A 19,057-nucleotide genomic window follows, 5' to 3' on the forward strand; every position below is an offset into this window, starting at 1 on the left:
TAGAAATGTGCAGCATAACCATCTCTACTTCTCCTTAAGAAAGCATTCCAGAATCTTTAACCTGAAAACTGTTCCAGGCTCTTTCAGTTCCATATTTGCTAAGTGGCCAGTCTGAGGAACTGGTTACAATTATTTGTTTTGGTCTGGTCAGGAGTCCTTCATTTGGTGACTGTGTGAGTCTGGTAAATCTGCCAATCACACTGGCTAGACATGGGGGTGGCTGCTTATGGTGCCCCAACTCCCAGGCTACAGTCCTGACTGCAAGGAGATGACTCTGGAACCTTTTTTTGGAAAGAGAAACACACATTTTTTTAATAGGCAACAGGTCAAAAAATGAAAAATGCAACAAAACAAGAAAAGCATCTCTTTGCTCAAGGGATATTAAAGTGTGATGATGTAAGTCTAGAGCCATTTGTGCCTGCCCTCTCCGAAGACACAGGAAATGATCTGCAACAGCAGATAATTCAGCAATGGCACACTGATAGGCACAAAAACTTTTTCCAATTACAATTCCTTTTTTGAATCAAGCTAATCAAGAGCTGGACTTGTTTCTTTACCTGTGATTTCATATTAGTGTAAGTTTGTGATACATAGTACATTCGCTGTGGGGAAATGGTACATATCCACGCCAGTCAAAACATCAGGTATGGAACTGCTTCCCCATTCATAGTTTTCTTCCTAGACAGTCTGATAAACATTTGAGTTACTAAAATATATGGAGCCACTGGGCTACATACAGGTTTCTGCTCTCAAAGACCCTTCAGTCTAATAAGATGAAAAGCAGTTCATTCAACTGTAACAAATACAGAGTACCATTAAAAATAAAATTAAGGGGCTGGGGATTTAGCTCAGTGGTGCCGCTGCCTGCCTCACAAGCACAAGGTCCTGAGTTCAATCCCTGGTACCAAAAACAATTTTTTTAATTAAAAAATTTCTAAATGGACTTGGGTTTTGCAACCTGGTATTAGGTAATCAAAGGCAATCCTTAATTTGCTTGATTTCTCCTCATCCACACAGGACCACACTCCTGACCCTGGTCTCTGCCCAGCTTATGCTAATGAGAACATCAACACTGACAGTGGCACCCGAGTACTAGACCTTTGCTCTCACTCTGCTCTTAGCAACCTCCATGTGCACCCAACCTAAACTAACCCGTGGGGAAACCAGCACAGCACCCAAAATAGTGCCTGACATATAACCACCATCAAGGATGGAAGACTGCTGACTCCATTGTTTCAAACTAGGGAAGAAACCTTTCTAATGTAGGGCAATGCAGGGTACGTCTCAGGGTTTGAGTTCAATGCCCCCTCCCCAGTGCCTCCAAGGTCACTAGCGAAAAGGAAATCTTTCAGCAGAGCTTTACTTTCAGCCCTCACCACCTCCAACGAGGAACCATTTAACCCAATAGCTCCAGATGGACCAAAAGAAAGTGCTATAAATTCAAAGGTCCTCACAAGTCCACGTTACTATCAAGTCTCTGTGCACTTTTAAGCACCTCGGCCAATAGTACAGCTACCTTCAGTACTGTATGATGCTAGTAAAATATTAGTTCAATACTGTCTGGTTTTTTTTGTTTTGGGGTACCAGAGATCGAACTTAGGACCTTGTGCTTGGGAGGCAGGCGTGGCGCCACTGAGCTAAATTCCCGGCCCCAGTTCAAGACTGTTTTGTAGGACAGAGAAAACTGACTTGAGTGCAGCACACTGCCACCACCTTTAACCCAGAGACATCCACTCACTTAGAGATTCTAATCCCTTTGTCAAGCCCCTTTCCATGTCATAGATCTGCCCATGATAAAGAAAACACAGATATCATGTTGTGATCTTTATTCCATTAAATGATCTTAAAGTGAAACAGAAACATGCTTTTAATATACTAATAGCATAATCTTATCCCGCTACACTTTTTAAAAACTATTAAATTTTAAAGGCATTCAAAGGCAAGGATATAGCAGAAAGTACTTTTAACAAATCTTTTTCTTTTTATTAAGAAAAGAAAACTAAAGAAAACCCAGGAAAATGTATTTATTTGTTCAAGACTTAACTCCTTTAAGGGTTATATCATGACAGCTTTTATTCATCTGAGTTAGAAAGCTTTGGGAATCAGGGCAACCTTCCCTTGGTTGTAAAAGCACTATTTAGCTCTGGCATATGAAATTCCTTCCCAAATAAAAATTTGTTTCACAACTTTTCTGTCTCTACATCTATCTTGAAAAGTTTCTGCTATCGGGTACTTAGGTCATTATCCAAGTTACAGCCCTGTCCTTTCTTTTTGTTCATTAAATCTGTGGTTTAAGGTTTTCTCTGTGGGTAAGATTTAGGGATTCAAGTCATAGTGCTGAATTTGGCTTCTTAAAAGAAAAACTGCTATCAAAATTGCTTTTCCTTAAAATCCTAATTACATCTGTTAATAAATAGTATACTTGCTACATTCTTTTTCTCCCCACCTCTATCCCCAGAAGGCACTATGACAATTCTGTAAAAGAGCTTTCAGGAGCTTAGACAATCCTCTGGATTAAGGGCACCCTTATTACTCTGAACAGAGTAAACTGGTGGTGATTTCACCTGGCAGTGGACCACCTATCCTGAACCTTAGGTAAAAGCTGTCCACTTGCCTCAATGGCACTTTCTCCCCGTTAATTCCCATCTCATGGAGTAGCTGTCCCTCTGTTGTCTCTGAATCACCTACAGTAATGTGTATAAAAGTGAGGATTTCAGGGCCACAGCCCAGACCACCTGAGGCAAGCTCTGGAAATCTGAATTTTTAAACAAACCTCCTAGATAAGTCTAATGTACTCCAAGGTAAATAAGACTCACTGCTCAAAATGTAACTGCAGTATGACCTATAATGAAGACAACTATTCAGGTTGCAAATGTCTTTTATAATGACATTTTAAAAAGTTAACCACACACTAGGGCCGGGGATTTAGCTCAGTGCTTTCGCCACCTGCTGCACAAGCGCAAGGACCCAAGTTAACCACACAGTTTGTACTTTCATAACTGAGCCTTATTTTCATATTCCCTATCCTTAAGAATAAAATTTTATTGGATCCAAATTAGACTAGAATGATGCAGCCCATGTTGGCTATTTTAAATGGAAACATCAAATCATCCAAAATTATATTCCAACAGTTCTAAAGAAACAAACATGACAGCCAGACACAGTGGTACACTCCTGTAATCCCAGCACTTTAGAGGCTGAGGCAGAATGAATTCAAGGTCAACCTGGGCTACATAGTGAGACCCTGTCTCAAAAAAAAAATAGTAGTTCCATGATGACTTCTACGTAAGTTACATCATTTTTCTTTCCTAGGAAAAAATCAAATTGTTTTACTGTCTTTGCCTGGGCCGAAATAAACCTAATTTCTCTATAATTCATACATACTCATCCAAACTCAACCTACTTAAGGCACAAAATTTATAAACCAGGTAGAACACTGTGTGTGACTTGCTAAAGAAACTGAATGTAAACACAAGGCAGGTTTTTATTTATCTGCCCAAAGTAAGGAAAAGAGAACAGGAATAAATAAAACAAAAACAATATTCATAGGCATTTTACCAAGTATAAAGGTGTTAAAACATAAACCTCCATGGAACAAACAGAATTTTTAGTAAACTGCTTAAAAAAAAAAAGACCCTACTGATGTTTTATCAGCATACATGATAGTTTGTTCTCACCATCTATAAACTTAGTCTAGAGAGATTTTTCAGTGAAAGAACCAAACTTTGATTTTGTTATATTTACTATAAGAACCAAATTGGAAGTACTTTTTTTTTTTGGTACTGGGGATCGAACTCGGGTACTTGCACTTGCGAGGCAAGTGGCAGAACCACTGAGCTAAATCCCTGGCCCTGGAAGTACTTTTTTAAAAACTTAGCAACATTTAAACTTCTCTTGAAAAGAGTTGTTTTACTGGAAATTTTTAAAAAATCACCATTTACATTAATACAATTGTACTCCATTATTGATGGGACTGTGCAAATTAACAATGTGTGCATGGAAGGCCTCCCACAAGTGCCAGAGCAGCAAATATCTGCAGTCTGACCCCTACACAGTGTCTCTGACCCATAAAGAAAAGGCTGGAGAAGGTAACAGGCAAAAATATTCTTCTCAACCTGGGAATAAACTTCCCCAGGACTATTTATAGCCAGAAATGAGGAGGCATCTTTCACTGCAAAAGTTCGTATAAAATCATCTATCTACTGTTAAAACAGAAAAGAGGCCAGAGAACACTCCTGAGAACCCTGAAAACTTTACAAACACTTTCCATAGGCAGAGTAAGTAATAAAGACAAAAAAGGGGAAGCTTCCCTGGAGTAATTAAACCAAGATTATTCTTTTTCAGACAAGAACAGAAGCATTCGATTTAAACAGTAACAAAATCCTAAGACTAGGGCCGGGGATTTAGCTCAGTGGTTTTGCCGCCTGCTGCACGAGCGCAGGGACCCTAGTTCTATCCCTGGTACAAAAAAAAAAGAAAAAAAAAATCCTAAGACTACTAAATCATAAATTCACTTTCTTTAAAGATCTAATACTTTAGTGTTAGGATGAAATTTAGTCGCATCATCTATTCTCGTGGAACCTCTTTGGACAATTATTCTGAAATCCATAAATTTACTTACAGAATATCTTCAAAGCTAAGTATCTCAGCATCTGTAAGGACTGCTAGTAAGAATGAACCTTCACAGAGACAAGATGCCACCTGAAAACGCACCAACATTTCAAAAGCAAGCTTCAATTCATTAGTTCAAAGCCTGGCTTCACTCATAAGTAAGTGAACAGTTTCTAGAACAAGCTGGAATTTTTCTAAAATGTAATAGAAAGTGAATAAAATATCAAGCACTTTAGGGAGATAAACGGGAAAATATATAAAATGCTTAGAATTCAGGACTTACAAAATACTTGAGTGCTACAGTGTTAGTCAAAAGAAAATTCTGAGGGCTGGGGATTTAGCTCAGTGGTTCCACCACCTGCCCTGCAAGCGCAAGCCTGAGTTTGATCCCTGGTACAAAAAAAAAAAATTCTCTGAGAGATTAAATGCTAGAAGAGACTTTCTTTTTTCTACCTTCCATTCATACTTCAGGTATATGAAATTCATACACAGATTGTGCCTAAGCCTTCCTATTTCCCTCCTACAACAAAATTCAAATTATTTCAAAATAAAAAGGCTCAGATACCTGAATGTGTATATAAATACTTACAGGCAAATTTTAAGTTTCAAAATTCATAATAATTCACCACTATAAATCAAAGGATAAAGTAACTAACATATAAAGCTTTTTAGTCATATAATCATAGTAAATTTTTTCAAAAAGAATGTTTAGATACTTGTAGATATTGTCTATGTTTGGGTAGGACATTGGTTCTTCTAAAAACAGTTGTTTGAAAGCTACCAGACTGGTCAGAAGTAAATTTAAAAGAAGAGTCACTAAATAAACAATTTTAGTTTCATTCAGAACATCAGAAAGAAAAAAAAAAAGAACATCAGTCCATAGAGAATACAAATAAACAGTTTGAGCAGGGACCTTAACTTGGGCTATTTATTAATTAGTGGTAGGCCACATGAAATAGGGCATTAATTAAAGGCAATAATATCTGGTGATGTCTTTTCTCTAACCTTTAGTAAAGTCTTACACTTACACAGAACTCTCAAAAATAAAACCTGTCAAATGGCAAGTGTGAGAGCTGCATATAACACATAAACATAGAAACCCACAGTGGCTTTGACCAAGGCACAAGTTCAAGTGACTTATTAGAGGTCACAGGTTCATTCAAAATCAGCTTTTTAAAGTAACTCATTCCTTCCATTATGAACCCCCTTGGCTTTTCAAGGCACATTTGCCTCTTTTCTGAAAAGAAGCTATAGGAACAACATTATCAACAAAAAATAGAGACCAGGTTCAATAAAACCGCCAACCTATCAGGTAAAAGACCTTACATTCCAGAGTATGGTACATTTACATACATGATTTTCCCACATTATATGACAAACAGAAAACCAATATTACAAATAAGATCTTTAAAGCATAATGACATCATTTCAGTTAATCTTTTTTTTTGGTACTGGGGATCAAACTCGGGTCCTTGCACTTGCGAGGGCAGGCGCCGGAACCTCTGAGCTAGATCCCTGGCCCCATTTCAGTTAATCTTTAGTTCTAAAGTTTTTCCAAGTTTTGTAAACTTTTAAAAAGGAATCCTTCTCAAGAGTAAGGTATAAGAGGGCTGGGGATTTAGCTCAGTGGTTTCTCCGCCTGCTGCGCAAGCACAAGGACCCGAGTTCGATCCCCAGTACCAAAAAAAAAAACAAAACAAGAGTAAGGTGTAAGAGAACTGATTAGTTTCACCTATAAACAGCGTTATTTCATGAGGTTATTCTCCATCCCTTCCCTTCATGTCCACAAAAAGCATAGATTTCATCTTAAAAGGCACTAAATGGCACATAAGAGACTTAAAAGCTGCATTTCCACTTTTTCCTTTAGCTTTTTCTCCCATAAAGTGCACAGAGCAGAGAGTAGTAAGAAAACAGACCTAAATTTGGATCTAACAGCAAAGAAAAGGAATGCTTCCACAGAAATAAAAGCATGTTTAAGAATATGAAGCCACAGGAGAGGTCAATTCATTTATTACAGTGTACTATTGCAGCTCTCCCTGGATGGTCTCAGGCCTGCTGTTCCTCTAGACCTGTGGCCATGGCAGAAACCGAGATTCTAGGGACTGGTCGGGCTCTTGCTGGATCCTCATGTTAAGGCTACTGAGCTTTTTTATCCGCCGGAGATCGCACAACAACTGCATCCCTCACAGCAGCCTGAGTAGAATTACCAATGTGAGAAGAAGCCTGCAAAAGTCCATTTATTCAACATGTAAGTTAATAAAATACAATAAAGCACCAAGAGAGTGAGTCCCTGAAGATAAACTTTTTTTTTTTTTGGTACCAGGGATCGAACTTGAGTCCTTGCACCTGCACAGCAGGCAGCAAAACCACTGAGCTAAATCCCCGGCCCCCCTGAAGATAAACTTTTAAATAGAATATTTCTGTCTCCATCATAGGTGTCTTACAGAAAGCACGGGGTGAGCAAAGGCCGGGGCAATGGCTAACTCCAAAAGTCAGTGGAACATAAGCTCTGTAACTGGGGAGTGAGGGGGGAAGCTCTCCTGGCTTCACAGTATACTAACCTAACTGGTCTGTTCATGTTACTCAGAAAAATAAACCAGTATCAGAGATCTGTAAGTCTAGAGATCATGTCAATGTCAAAAGCCACTGGCTTTTTGAAAGATTTTAAATGAAGATATCACTCATCTGCTAATCTAATAGAATTCAAAGTAGAACATTTTATAATCTACACACATTTTTTACAAAGCTCTTGATTTTTCAGTGAAACAAATTCAGGGGGTGAAGATGAGGAGAATCACAAGGAATTATGTCTGAAGAGCATATAATTAAAGTTTCCTGTGAGGAACACAATGTCTGAGCTGGAACTTTTTGGCATTAAAGGCCCATTTGTAGGCATGGAAAAAAATATTAGGAAGAACTACTGATATCCTGAAGAATAAAATGTAAAGTCCACCAGAAAAAAAATGAACAAGATGCTCACGGCTTTTTTGCTATGAAATTCTTCCAAACTGATACACTGTGTTTTACAACAGAAGCACAAACACACGTCTATCATCAACCCTCATCCTCCTCAGCCCGCACCACTTACCTGCTCTAATATATACGCTGCTCCAGAGTCAATAGCTCCACCCAGCTCGCGGTACTGACCGGAATACCTGATGTACCCCCAGGTAAGGAGTGCTATTAACAGCAGTCCAACTAGGCAGTTGAACAGCTGGGCCACAACCTCAAGACCAACAAAGCCAGTGAGGCCAGAGGCTATATACAAAGCCACAATGCCCGTGAACAGCACTGCAGGGGTTCGGAAGGTGCTAAAAACATTCTTGCTCCCATTGTGCTTGCAGAAGTTTTCGTAGAGTTCCTTGATTTCCTCCTCCAGCTCTTGCTGATAACGAAAACTGAAATCCTTCCCACCCATCTTCTTGGTCTTCTTAAATTGGTCCAGAGCGAGCTGTCTGAATTCACAGTGCTTCTCCTCTAAAATGTCTGGAGACAAGTAAGGCTTCTCTCCCCCGCAAACCTAGAAAGAACAGACACGTTAGGTTGAAAATCTCTTCAAAAACAAGTGCCAAATAAAACAAGTGAAAAGACACAGAAAAGATTTTAAAATATTAGAAGCTAACTTAGAAAAACAGCCAAGGGCAATAAAGTCTAGGTTCACTTTCTCTGATAAGGACACTTAAATAACCAGGGAAATATTAATCTGAAACAGCAGTGAAGGAAGCCCTGGTTAGAAATGGTAATAATGTGAGGACATCAACTGCCAAGATGATGTGAAACAGTCTGCTGCCTCATCATCTTAAGATACATCAGCGAGGATCAAGTTTGGACTTCCAACATTAGCAACAATGCTCGGGGTTTAGATATTTCAGAAAAAGGCCCACCTACCTCTTCCATGTTGTTGTAATAAACATCCTTGGCAGAGGCTGCAGCTGCTAAATTGTTGGCTTCAGCAGTGGCCTTTTAAGAAAGGAAAGGAAATGTTAGAAAATGATAGAAGGTATGGGCTGGGGTAGACCACATTCAAGGCTCTGGATTGCATCCCCAACACCACAAAAATATTTTTTTTTATTTTTCAAAAATAATGGACCGGGGATGTTGCTCAGCAGCACCGTGCCTGCCTGGCAAGCCTAAGGTCCTGAGTTCAACCCCGGTGTTGGAAAAAAATAAAAATAAAATAATAATAATAATAATAAATTGAAGCCAGGTGTAACAATGCCTATAATCCCAGCACTGGGGAAATTGAGGCAAGAGAATCACAAGGTCAGGGCCACCCTGGGCTACACAGTGAGTCAGAGGCCAGCTTGGACTATATGAGGCTCTGTCTCAAAACAAACAAAAAAGTGCAATGTAGCAGACATTCTTTTTCATTGTTGTTGTTGATTTTTGGTTGGTTTTTTTTTTTGGTACCGGGGATCAAACTTGGGTCCTTGCAGTTGCGCAGCAGGCAGTGAAACCACTGAGCTAAATCCCCGGCCCAAAAAACTGCAATATAGTAAAACCTTGGATTGCGAGTAACTTGTTCTGCAAGGGTTGGACAAGATGAGCAAACATTTCTAATAAATTTTAACTTGATAAACAAGCAATGTCATACAATATGAGTACTGTGTAATGCCAACACCACATGATCACAACTGAACCCCAATGCGTTCTCTCTCCCTCCCTCTCTCTCTGTGTGCAGAACTGTGTGTGATCATCTCCCAACAGCAAGAGGTTATGAGGTAGATCTCTCAGGTGCAGAGAACAAAAAGCTAGAGGTATCTCTCACTTCAAATGAGACCCAGGAAGTGTGTAAAATGTGGGAAACAGTGCAAAATTTTGTAGAAAAGCACCACCCGAATAAGATTGTAGCAATACGATTAATGAATCTGTTTAACAACAATGCAATTATCACATTTCTGCAAAATTCTCAAAAGGATCCAAAAGCCAAGTGTCATTGGATAGGTTCCTTGTTAAAGTTCCACAAAAACAAAAAGATTCCACTGAGCCAATAGATTAGCAGTGATTCCGCTGACAGTGAAGTCAGTGAAAGTGACAGTGAAAGTTGTCTCACACAATAACCCTCCTCCCTCACCACCCTCCCACCAGCCATGAAGGTTTGCACAGGTAAGTACAGGTTAATCTATTTGTTTTTCTTTTTATTTTGTGCTTTCTTTATTATTTTGTATTATATTACAGTATTGTAATCATTTGTATATAAGTATTTTGGGGTTGTGGAATGAATCATCTCAGTTTTCATTCATTCTCATGGGAAAATTCACTTTTGATATTCAGTTCGATAAATTCACTTACAAACATGTTTCTAGAACAAATTACACTCGCAAACCAAGTTTTACTATACATGCAAAGAACAATTATCTTTATAACAAAAATCCCAATATCTAGCTACTTTTGTGAAAATATTTTGCTACTAAAGAAACCAGTATTTGAGGCCAGGCATACTGGCATATACCTATAGTTTTAGCTCCTCAGAAGGTTGAGGCAAGAAATCATGAGTTTGAGGCCAGTGTGGGCAACTTAGGAAGACCTTGTCTCAAACTAAAATATCTGGGAAAAGCATCTCTGAACCTACCAAGTAGACATCATGAGCAAAGCTTATTTTCTTGCACTAAAGAAATTTATGGACAAGAAGTCATCACTGAAATTAAATAGTAGCAGATGTATCCAATGGTTATTACGGGGATCTGATCCCTTTATGAATCCTGTGACAGACAAATGTGTGGGGATGGCAACTAGCAAGCAACTGAACAACACTGGACTGGTGGTGATACAAGGAAATAGTATCACCGTATTAGAAGCCTTGGAATGAGCTAAATAATGGCTGTTTGGTAGAGAAATCAATGTCCCCTTTCCAAAGGTCAGTTCCACTATGACAGAAAATGATGTCATGTACATTTTCACATTAAACTGTTTTAATTTTTTTTCCTCTGGTTTTATGAGACAGGGTTTTGTATGTAATTCAGGCTGGCCTTGAACTATGTATCCCAGGCTGGCCTCAAACAGGTAGCAACCCTCTTGCCTCAGCCTCCCAAGTGCTGGAATTACAGGCATGCACCACCATGCCTGGTTTAAACCGTTTTGCTAAATAAACTTTTACAATAGTCAAAAGGGGGCCTTGCGATGTAGCTCAGTGGCAGAGCATCCCATGACTCTATACCCAGTGCTACAGACAAGAAAATAAAAATCATATGTGGCAATAAATGCTCTTCTGTTCAGCACACAAAATTCAGAAATTTTATTTTAAGCAAATGACATTTTCCAGCTGAAAATAAAAAACAAAAATCATAAATAGGTGACTTGGGACCTGTTCTACTAAAGTAACTAGAGACAGCCAAGAGTTCCTTATTTAACACAGTGGATACACTTCACCTGAGTTGTCTGCCGGGAGGTACAGCCCCCTGTGAAGACAGGCCATACTGTTGTAATGTACCACTGTGAACACAGACAAGAAAACCAGAAGGCAGCCACACTGAGATAAATGTGCTGAAACTCCAGAGACCTCTGAATAATGACAAAGGAGAGCAATCTCTTTTTTTTTTTTTTTTTTGCAGTACCAGGGATCAAACTCAAGGCACAGTACCACTGAGCTAAATCCCCAGCCCTGTCCTTTTTTTTTTTTTTTTTTGAGGCAGAGTCTTGCTATATATTTCAGGCTGGTCTTAAACTCACTATGTATCCCAGGCTGGCCTTGAATTCATGGAAATCCTCCAGCCTCAGCCTCCCAAGTGCTGAGAATACTTTCATTTTCTTCTTACAAGACTCTGTTTTATCATATCTAAGTCAACTCAAGCAATTAAAGGATGTCTTTTAGGATATCAAGGCACTAATTTACCTGAAGCATGGATTTGGGGTGAGGCAGATCTTCTCCTTGATAAATTTTAATATATGCCTTAGAATATGAACACAAAAACAATTATGAAAAATGCCATTCTGTCATATTTAACTCATACATTAACTTCTGGAAACAGGAACCATACAACCGCTTTTTCCTAAAGACCTACATCAATAACTAGGAATTAGCAAAAAACACAACACATCTTTGAGTGCATGTTAGCATTTTTAGTTATCTAAAAATGTCAAGCAGCACAAGCCTACGAAGGCAAGGGTTCCCAACAGACTCCCCATGCACACTGGCCTCACCACGACCTGTGGACAGAGACCGTCCACCTGGAGGCAGTCGTGTCCCATTTAGGTGCCGTCTCCTACTCACAGCAACTTCCTAACCATCTCCTGTTCACACCATCTTCCTTGAGGAATAATCTTCCTTTAGCCACAGTAACCACTCCTCTAAGAGAGTGAAAGAACATCCATTTGGTTCATAAACCCATACTGCCACCCAGTGGTCCACTCCAGGAGGACACTGAGGTCTCAAAATACCGCCCCCCCCTTCTCCAAGGAAACATGTAAGTTTCAAAAAACTGAAATTCGGGATAGTATACAAGTTAGATCAGCTTTATTAAAAACCAAACAGTTTAAATGTTAAAAACTCACATTTGGCTGGGGATTTAGCTCAATGGTTCCGTCGCTTGCCTTGCAAGCACAAGGTTCCAAGTTCAATCCCTGATACCAAAAAAAAAACACCCCACATTTACCTTAAAATACTCCAACAGTCCCCGGCAGGTGACCTTTGAGCCATTGATCTCCTTTTCCATTAACTTAGATGGATTTAATACATATGGTATTAGTGTCTCCAACTGCTCTTTGAAATCACCAGCAATATCTGTTCAAAGGGCCATGAAACAACAAACAGGAAGCCAAACAGTCTTATCCAACCAGTAGCATAAAACATAATCTTCACAGCCTACTCAATTATTTCAACTTTGTTAGTGCAAAACAGGGAAAAGTGCTCCTGCGCTATGTTTGACACTTTCCTGCTCTGACCAGGTTGCTGATAGATCTTTCTCCTAATGCACCTTTATTTCTCTCCTTCCCTCCGTATAAAGCTGAGTTCAGAATGTGCAAAATATCCTCACCTTGGCTTCCATTCTGAGATATTCAGTCTACTGCCTAGCCTTTCAAGGAATTTCACTTTTTAAAGAATGTCATTAAGGGCGAGGGGTGAGGAGGAGGGGGAAGAGAAAATAAGAATAAAAATATGCCATGTATAGGCACCTAATAACCTCTATTTATAGAAACATTATATGCCATAACATGAGCTAAGATTAATAATATCAAGAATGAAAATCAGGATAGGAGAATTCAAGGAGGAAGGAGGGAAGAGGGGAGAAGGGGAAGGGGGTTAAAAAAAAGAAACAAGCTGTGGTATATATATATGTACAATCATCCCCAAGATGATTATAAACTGCATGTACTGCAAACATGTACTAATAAAGTTTTAAAAGTTAAAAAAAGTCATTAACAAGATCTTCAAAAGCTAACAAAAAACTTCTCAAGTTGTCTCAGGCCTTTGCCACACTCTCCCATTAACCCTTAGAATCAAGTACATCCAGATTCAGTGACACCACTCATCCCAGCTATTTGGAAGGCTGAGGCAGGGGGATTTCAAGTTTGAGGCCAGCTTGGGCAACTTACCAACAAACAAAAACCTGGAAAACATTATTCATTCATTGGCTTTATTTTTGTTAAAATTTTAAAAGAAGTAGAAGCACCTGTACCTCATGCTATTTGTTTTCCAGTATCTCCTCAGAGGCTCTATGGGCCACCTCAAGATGAAAAGATCACTATATGTCAGGAAGGAGAGATTCTTTGCAGGTTCGATAAGGTTCCCATGCAGTTCAGGAGAACCATCAAATAGAGCTCCTTCCTCAAAATGAGAATTAGCTGGTCCTTCTATGATAATTCAGGAGAATTAAAATACAAGGAATTTGATTTCTATAATCATCTAACATCTTCCTGGGTTCCTATCAACTGAAAATAAATGGGCTACAGCCCAAGGTAAGATGAATCTATAAAATTTCAAAAAAAGGGGCTGGGGATTTAGCTCAGTGGTTTCACCACCTGCTGCACAAGTGCAAGGACCCAAGTTCAATCCCCAGTACCAAAAAAAAAAAATTTCAATAAAAGGAGGACAAAGTCTTTATAACTTTGTACTGAAAAAGGATAAAGTAATATACATAATATTTATGCAAATTCATATTTGTTTGCATACACTAAAGAAACTCTGAAAGCTTATAGAGACTTTCCACCAAACATTTTCTAATCCTTTTTGAATTTTAAAAACAAAGGAATGTATTATTTATTAAAAACGTTATGGTTCCAACTTTCATCACACTAAAAGACCATATTTAAAATACACAAAATAAATAAATAAATAAATAAATAAAAATAATACGCACACACAGAACCTAGCAGGACAAAGATACTACAGATTCCTACTCTTACCCAGATTGCCAGATCTTCTGCTATTCATTTTTCTTGGAAAGCTATACCATTCTATTTTCAATCAGAATAGACAAGAACTGTCTCATGACAGAGACAAGCTTAATTTCTCATAATTTCAAAGAACACTGGGTCCTAGATACCCTTCTGTTTAATTTCTAGCTAAACCAATAAGTAGTTACTGTATTGGTCTCCCTGCTGTAGCAAAGAGAAGACAGTTTTCTTTATGCTGATGATACAGTCCCCCTGTGTCTCAAGAAGCAGCTACTCTAGCTAATAACTACAAGCAGCAGCAGTTCAGTGTCCACTGCACCAAAACAAAGAGCATATTGGGGAAGTGTTTACCCCTGAATAGGTGGTCTCTTTTTAAGAAAAAATTAAATAGAGCTAGGTAAGGCAGTGCATGCCCATAATCCCAGCACTCAGGAGGCTGAGGGAGGAGGATTGCTGTGAGTTTGAGGCCAGCCTGGACTACATAGTGAGTTCAAGTCCAGCCTAGGCTACACAGTGAAATCTTGTCTCAAAAAAACCAAAATAAATAACACCCCTAAAAGGATTCCTAAAGTATTTGGGAAACATTTGTAGAAATAGCCACAGAATATAGTGCTTATTAAATTTAAATGTTCTACAGAAACTACATAAAGTTTTTTTATGGATTTCCTTTAACCACTTTCAAGATGTAATCTTTTTTTTTTTTTTTTTGGTACCGGGGATCGAACTCGGGTCCTTGCGCTTGCAAGGCAGGCGACGGAACCAGTGGGCTAACTCCCCAGCCCTCAAGATGTAATCTTTTCTAAGTTATATGGAACAAGACTTCAGAATCTCAATCAAGTAAATGTACGGGTATATACTTGAGAAAATACATCTAACTTTGCCAGCTCTGAGAACTACATTAACTCTACCTACACAACTCTCATAATAAAGTGTGTTGTTTTCAAGCTGGCACCAGCCAAATAACCACAAGTTACCTGCTATTTGCAATTTGGCATCTACTTTTCACTAAAAACCTTTCAATATGGTTGAAAGGCTCCCTAAAATTACAAAATATCAGCCAAGCATGGTAGTGCACACCTGTGATCCCACAATCACAAGTTCAGGGCCAGCCTGGGCAATTTAGTAATTTAGCAAGGATCTGTCCCAAAATAAAAAATAAAGAGAAGGCCCAGTACTGCCAAAAACAGAAAGAAATTACAAAATATCTGTCTCCAAATCTACAGTAACATAAATTAGGGATCTCACTGTGTGAACACTGTAGAGTATATACAAACACAAACCTAGATAGGACAGCCTACTACACACCTAAGCCATACAATAATCTTACCAAACCATCCTGTATGCAGTCCATGGTTGAATGAAATGGTGTTGTGTGGCATATGGCTATAGATAAACCTCTGCACAGCTAGTTAGAATTTGTCACTAAACATCCTCAAAGTAACAGTAAAGAGCCCAGGATTTAGCTCAGTGGTTCTGCTGCCTGCCTTGCAAGTGCAAGGTCCTGAGTTCAATCCCCATTACCAAAATAAATAAATAAATAAATAAATAACATAGTCCCTTAAATAGATACACAAGACAGACTTTTAACATATTGTTTAAGTAAAGCAAAAAAGGCTGATTTTTTTTCAAATTTTCCCATTTAAAAAACGGTATGAGGTGAGATCAACATATATACATATATATATAGATATATATATGCACATACACATACAGTGAATGTTTAAATTTTTCAAATGTACTACAGTAAAAGATACATTGTCATTAATCCTTCTCAAGCTACTCCCCTGGCTGCAAACACAGTTATCCCATTATTCCTGCCTTTTTGTTTTTTGGTATCGGGGATCAAACTCAGGACCTTCTGCTTGCAAGGCAGATGTGGTGCCACTGAGCTAAACCCCTGGCCCATTCCTGCCATTTTTTGAAGCAGGTCTGGAAGCCCTCTTTTGTGTCCTTACGGGGGTGTGATCAAAATACAGATAATGGTGCTACTTCGTGTAATTCAATGCAAAGGGAGACTCAGAAATGCAGTGTGTTCTTGCCAGGCATGATGGTGCATTCCTATAATCACAGCACTTGGGAGGCTGAGGCAAAGGCTACCTGGGTTACACAGTGAATTCAAGACAAGCCTGAACTACATAGCAAGACCCTGTCTCAAAAAAAGTCTGTCATCATCCACCTTATTCACCAGATCTGACACTGTGCAACTTCTGGCTCTTCCTCAAAATCATTTTGACAATGAAAGGTAAACGTTTTTAATTGATTCAGGACATCAAGGCAGACACAACAGCAAAACTAAAGACAAGAAAGAGGACTTCCAGAGCTGCTTCGAAAGTGGCAAGAACAATGAGTTAAGTGTGGTCAAAGAAGGGGGGGTATTTTTTTTTTTTTTTTGAGACAGAGTCACACTATGTAGTTCAGGCTGGCTTTGGGCTCACAGCAATCCTCCTGCCTTAGCCTCCCAAGTTCTGGGATTACAGGCATGCGCCACCATGCCTGGCAGGAGGAAGTATTCTGAGGGGTATTAATGACAGTGTGTCTTTTACTGTAATAAATTTTTTTTAAAAAGCTAAACTGGGCCGGACTTTTAGCTCAGTGGTTTCGCCACCTGCTGCACAAGCGCAAGGACCCAACTTTGATCCCCGGTACCAAAAAAAAAAACATAAAAAGATAAACATTCACAGTACTTTTCTTTTTTTTTTTTTCCAGCTGTCAGAATTAAGTTTTAGTTCATGTTTGCACCATTCAGCAGTTGAACAGTTAAATTCATCATCTGAATCACAGTACTTTTCAATCACACCATGTGCATGTGGTATTTATTTATATATATAATTTTTTTTTTTTTGGTACCAGGGATCAAACTCGGGTCCTTGCACTTGGGCAGCAGGCAGCGAAACCACTGAGCTAAATCCCCGGCCCTATATAATTTTTTTTAAAGACAAGGTCTCATTATGTTGTCCAGGCCAACCTCAAAATTCCTCTTCTTCAGCCTCAGCCTTCCAAGTAGCTGGGTTTACAGGCACAAATGCCACTGCAGACAGCATAAATATGTGTGTGTGTGTGTGTGTGTGTGTGTGTGTGTGTGGTGTGTTCAAACAAAAAATATCATGGGCCAGGGATTTAGCTCAGTGGTGCTGCCACCTGCCTTGCAAACACAAGGTCCCAAGTTCTATCCCCGGTGCAAAGATAAATAAATAAATAAACAAAGAAAATCATACCACAGATGCTATTCTGCAATACTTTTACATTTAATAATTTATCACAGCTATGTAAAAACATAATAGATACAAGCATCTACTTTTATCATTTTTTAATGACTGTTTTATTCATTTGTGTAAACATACTATAATTTAACCAATTCCTCATAAACATATATCTGGGCTTTTTCTAGTTATTCCTCTATTGTTTACATTACTTACACACACACACACACATTTTTTTTTTTTTTTTAAGAGAGGATCTCGCTATGTAGCCCAGGCTTGCCTTGAATACACAATCCTCCTGTCTCAGCCTTCCCTGTGCTGGGATTACAGGCATGTGCCATCACACCCAGCTTTATTCTTGTCCATACACTTGTGCCCACTTATTTGGACAATTCCTTAGGATATTCTTCAAAACAAAATACTAGATCAAAGAATATAAACATTTTAAATTTTGACACTGCCGCATTAATATTATAGACCACAACTTATTTATGCTTTTTTGATTATTGTGATACTGCACATATAGTGCTCTGAGGGGGATTATTTTGCTTTTGGAGTTTTTTGTTTGTTATGGTGCTAGGGATTAAACTCAGGTGCTAGGCAAGTGCTGTACCACTGAGCTACATATTTCCAGTTTTGTATTTATTTTTGGACTTGCTTTTTCACATAAGAAGCCTTACATGTTTCTGTCTGCTTGAACCACAAGTGGTACATGCATGACTGTTTCAAACCCCACCCCCCAAAAAAGGGGCTAGGATGTAGCTCAATTAAAGCCCCCAGATTTAATTTCCACTGGAAAGAAAAAAAACCTACAGGGCTGGGGATTTAGCTCAGTGGGTCTGGCGCCTGCCATACAAGTGCAAGGTCCTGAGTTCAATCCCCAGTACCAAAAAAAACACAACATTTATAGGCTTTTTTTTTTGGTACTGAGGATCAAACACGGGACCTTGCGCTTGCAAAGCAGGCAGCAGACCCACTGAGCTAAATCACTGGCCCTATAAATGTATTTTATAGTCTTAGCTTGAAAAGGGAACCAGATTATACATAATTATGAGATTAAAGATTGCTTATATACAGAATGTGTCCTATTTTATAAATGTAATAAACATTACACACTTAATATTTAGTGATTAACCCATTCATAATCTACCTGTAGGTACAGTGGGTTGAACATTATGTCTCTCCAAAATGCATGTCCATCTGGAACCTCAGAATGTGACCTTTTTGGAAACAGTCCTCACAAATTTAATTTAGCTAAAAATGAGATCATAATGGATTAGAATGGCCCCTAAATCAAAGACTGGTATACTGATAGGAAGAAGACAGAACAGAGAAGGCAGTCCCATGTGACTACTAAGAGATGCAACTTACAGAACCACAGCCAATGAATGCCGAGGATTGCTAACAACTAACAAAAGCTAGAGAAAGGCACAAGACAGGTTCTTCCTTCAAAGGGAACCAACCATGATTTCAGACTTCTGGTATCCTAAACTGTGAGGGAATAAATTTGTTGTCTTAAGCCACTCAGCTTGTGGTAATGGTTAAAAGCCAGACACAGGAAATTAATATAATATGTATCCTCAAAAGTAATACAAAATTCTCAAAGTCAGGGTTACAGAACTTTTTTAAAAACTGCCTGTTTCCTGAATTAAAATGATAAAATGAAACTGAATTTCAAATTTGAAAACACTAAAATGCATGTGTGGCTATACTACTCTGGCCTGATCTCATGTTAAATGTTAAAATGCTTAAAATACAGAAGAATGCCATTTTTGTATGCTTACATGTGAAACCCTGAGACCACCATAAGGCAAAAAGGGCATGAAAAGTCACCCTAACCCACCATCTCCTAAATGTCCCCTTTTCAGAATTTCCCTATCAGAGATGAAAAATTCAGAGTTTATGTTTGTAGA

General features: G+C 38.7%; 1 protein-coding gene, 1 non-coding gene and 1 pseudogene across 2 annotated transcripts in view; 1 reads left to right on the forward strand and 2 right to left on the reverse strand.

Annotated features, from left to right (window-relative positions):
* Window positions 1-6,604: 6,604 nt before the first annotated feature.
* Window positions 6,605-19,057, reverse strand: part of Atl3 (atlastin GTPase 3) — a 41,131-nt gene continuing 28,678 nt past the window's right edge. The window contains exons 9-13 of the mRNA XM_004852570.4: window positions 12,204-12,331; window positions 11,444-11,500; window positions 8,500-8,571; window positions 7,700-8,131; window positions 6,605-6,834 (exon numbers count right to left, since the gene is read on the reverse strand). Coding sequence (XP_004852627.1) covers window positions 6,748-6,834; window positions 7,700-8,131; window positions 8,500-8,571; window positions 11,444-11,500; window positions 12,204-12,331 — 776 coding nt within the window. The 3' untranslated portion in view covers window positions 6,605-6,747. The remainder of the gene's footprint in view (window positions 6,835-7,699; window positions 8,132-8,499; window positions 8,572-11,443; window positions 11,501-12,203; window positions 12,332-19,057) is intronic.
* LOC110350685 (small nuclear ribonucleoprotein G pseudogene) lies at window positions 10,196-10,528 on the forward strand (annotated as a pseudogene).
* On the reverse strand, window positions 16,649-16,720 carry LOC147829503 (small nucleolar RNA SNORD5). Its single transcript, XR_015449050.1, has one exon. It is a non-coding gene; the product is annotated as a small nucleolar RNA SNORD5 (small nucleolar RNA).

Source organism: Heterocephalus glaber, unplaced genomic scaffold (assembly GCF_053883595.1).
Source record: "Heterocephalus glaber isolate CG9 unplaced genomic scaffold, H.glaber_assembly_v1.0 deba00000594, whole genome shotgun sequence".
NCBI classification, from domain to species: Eukaryota; Metazoa; Chordata; class Mammalia; order Rodentia; family Bathyergidae; genus Heterocephalus; species Heterocephalus glaber.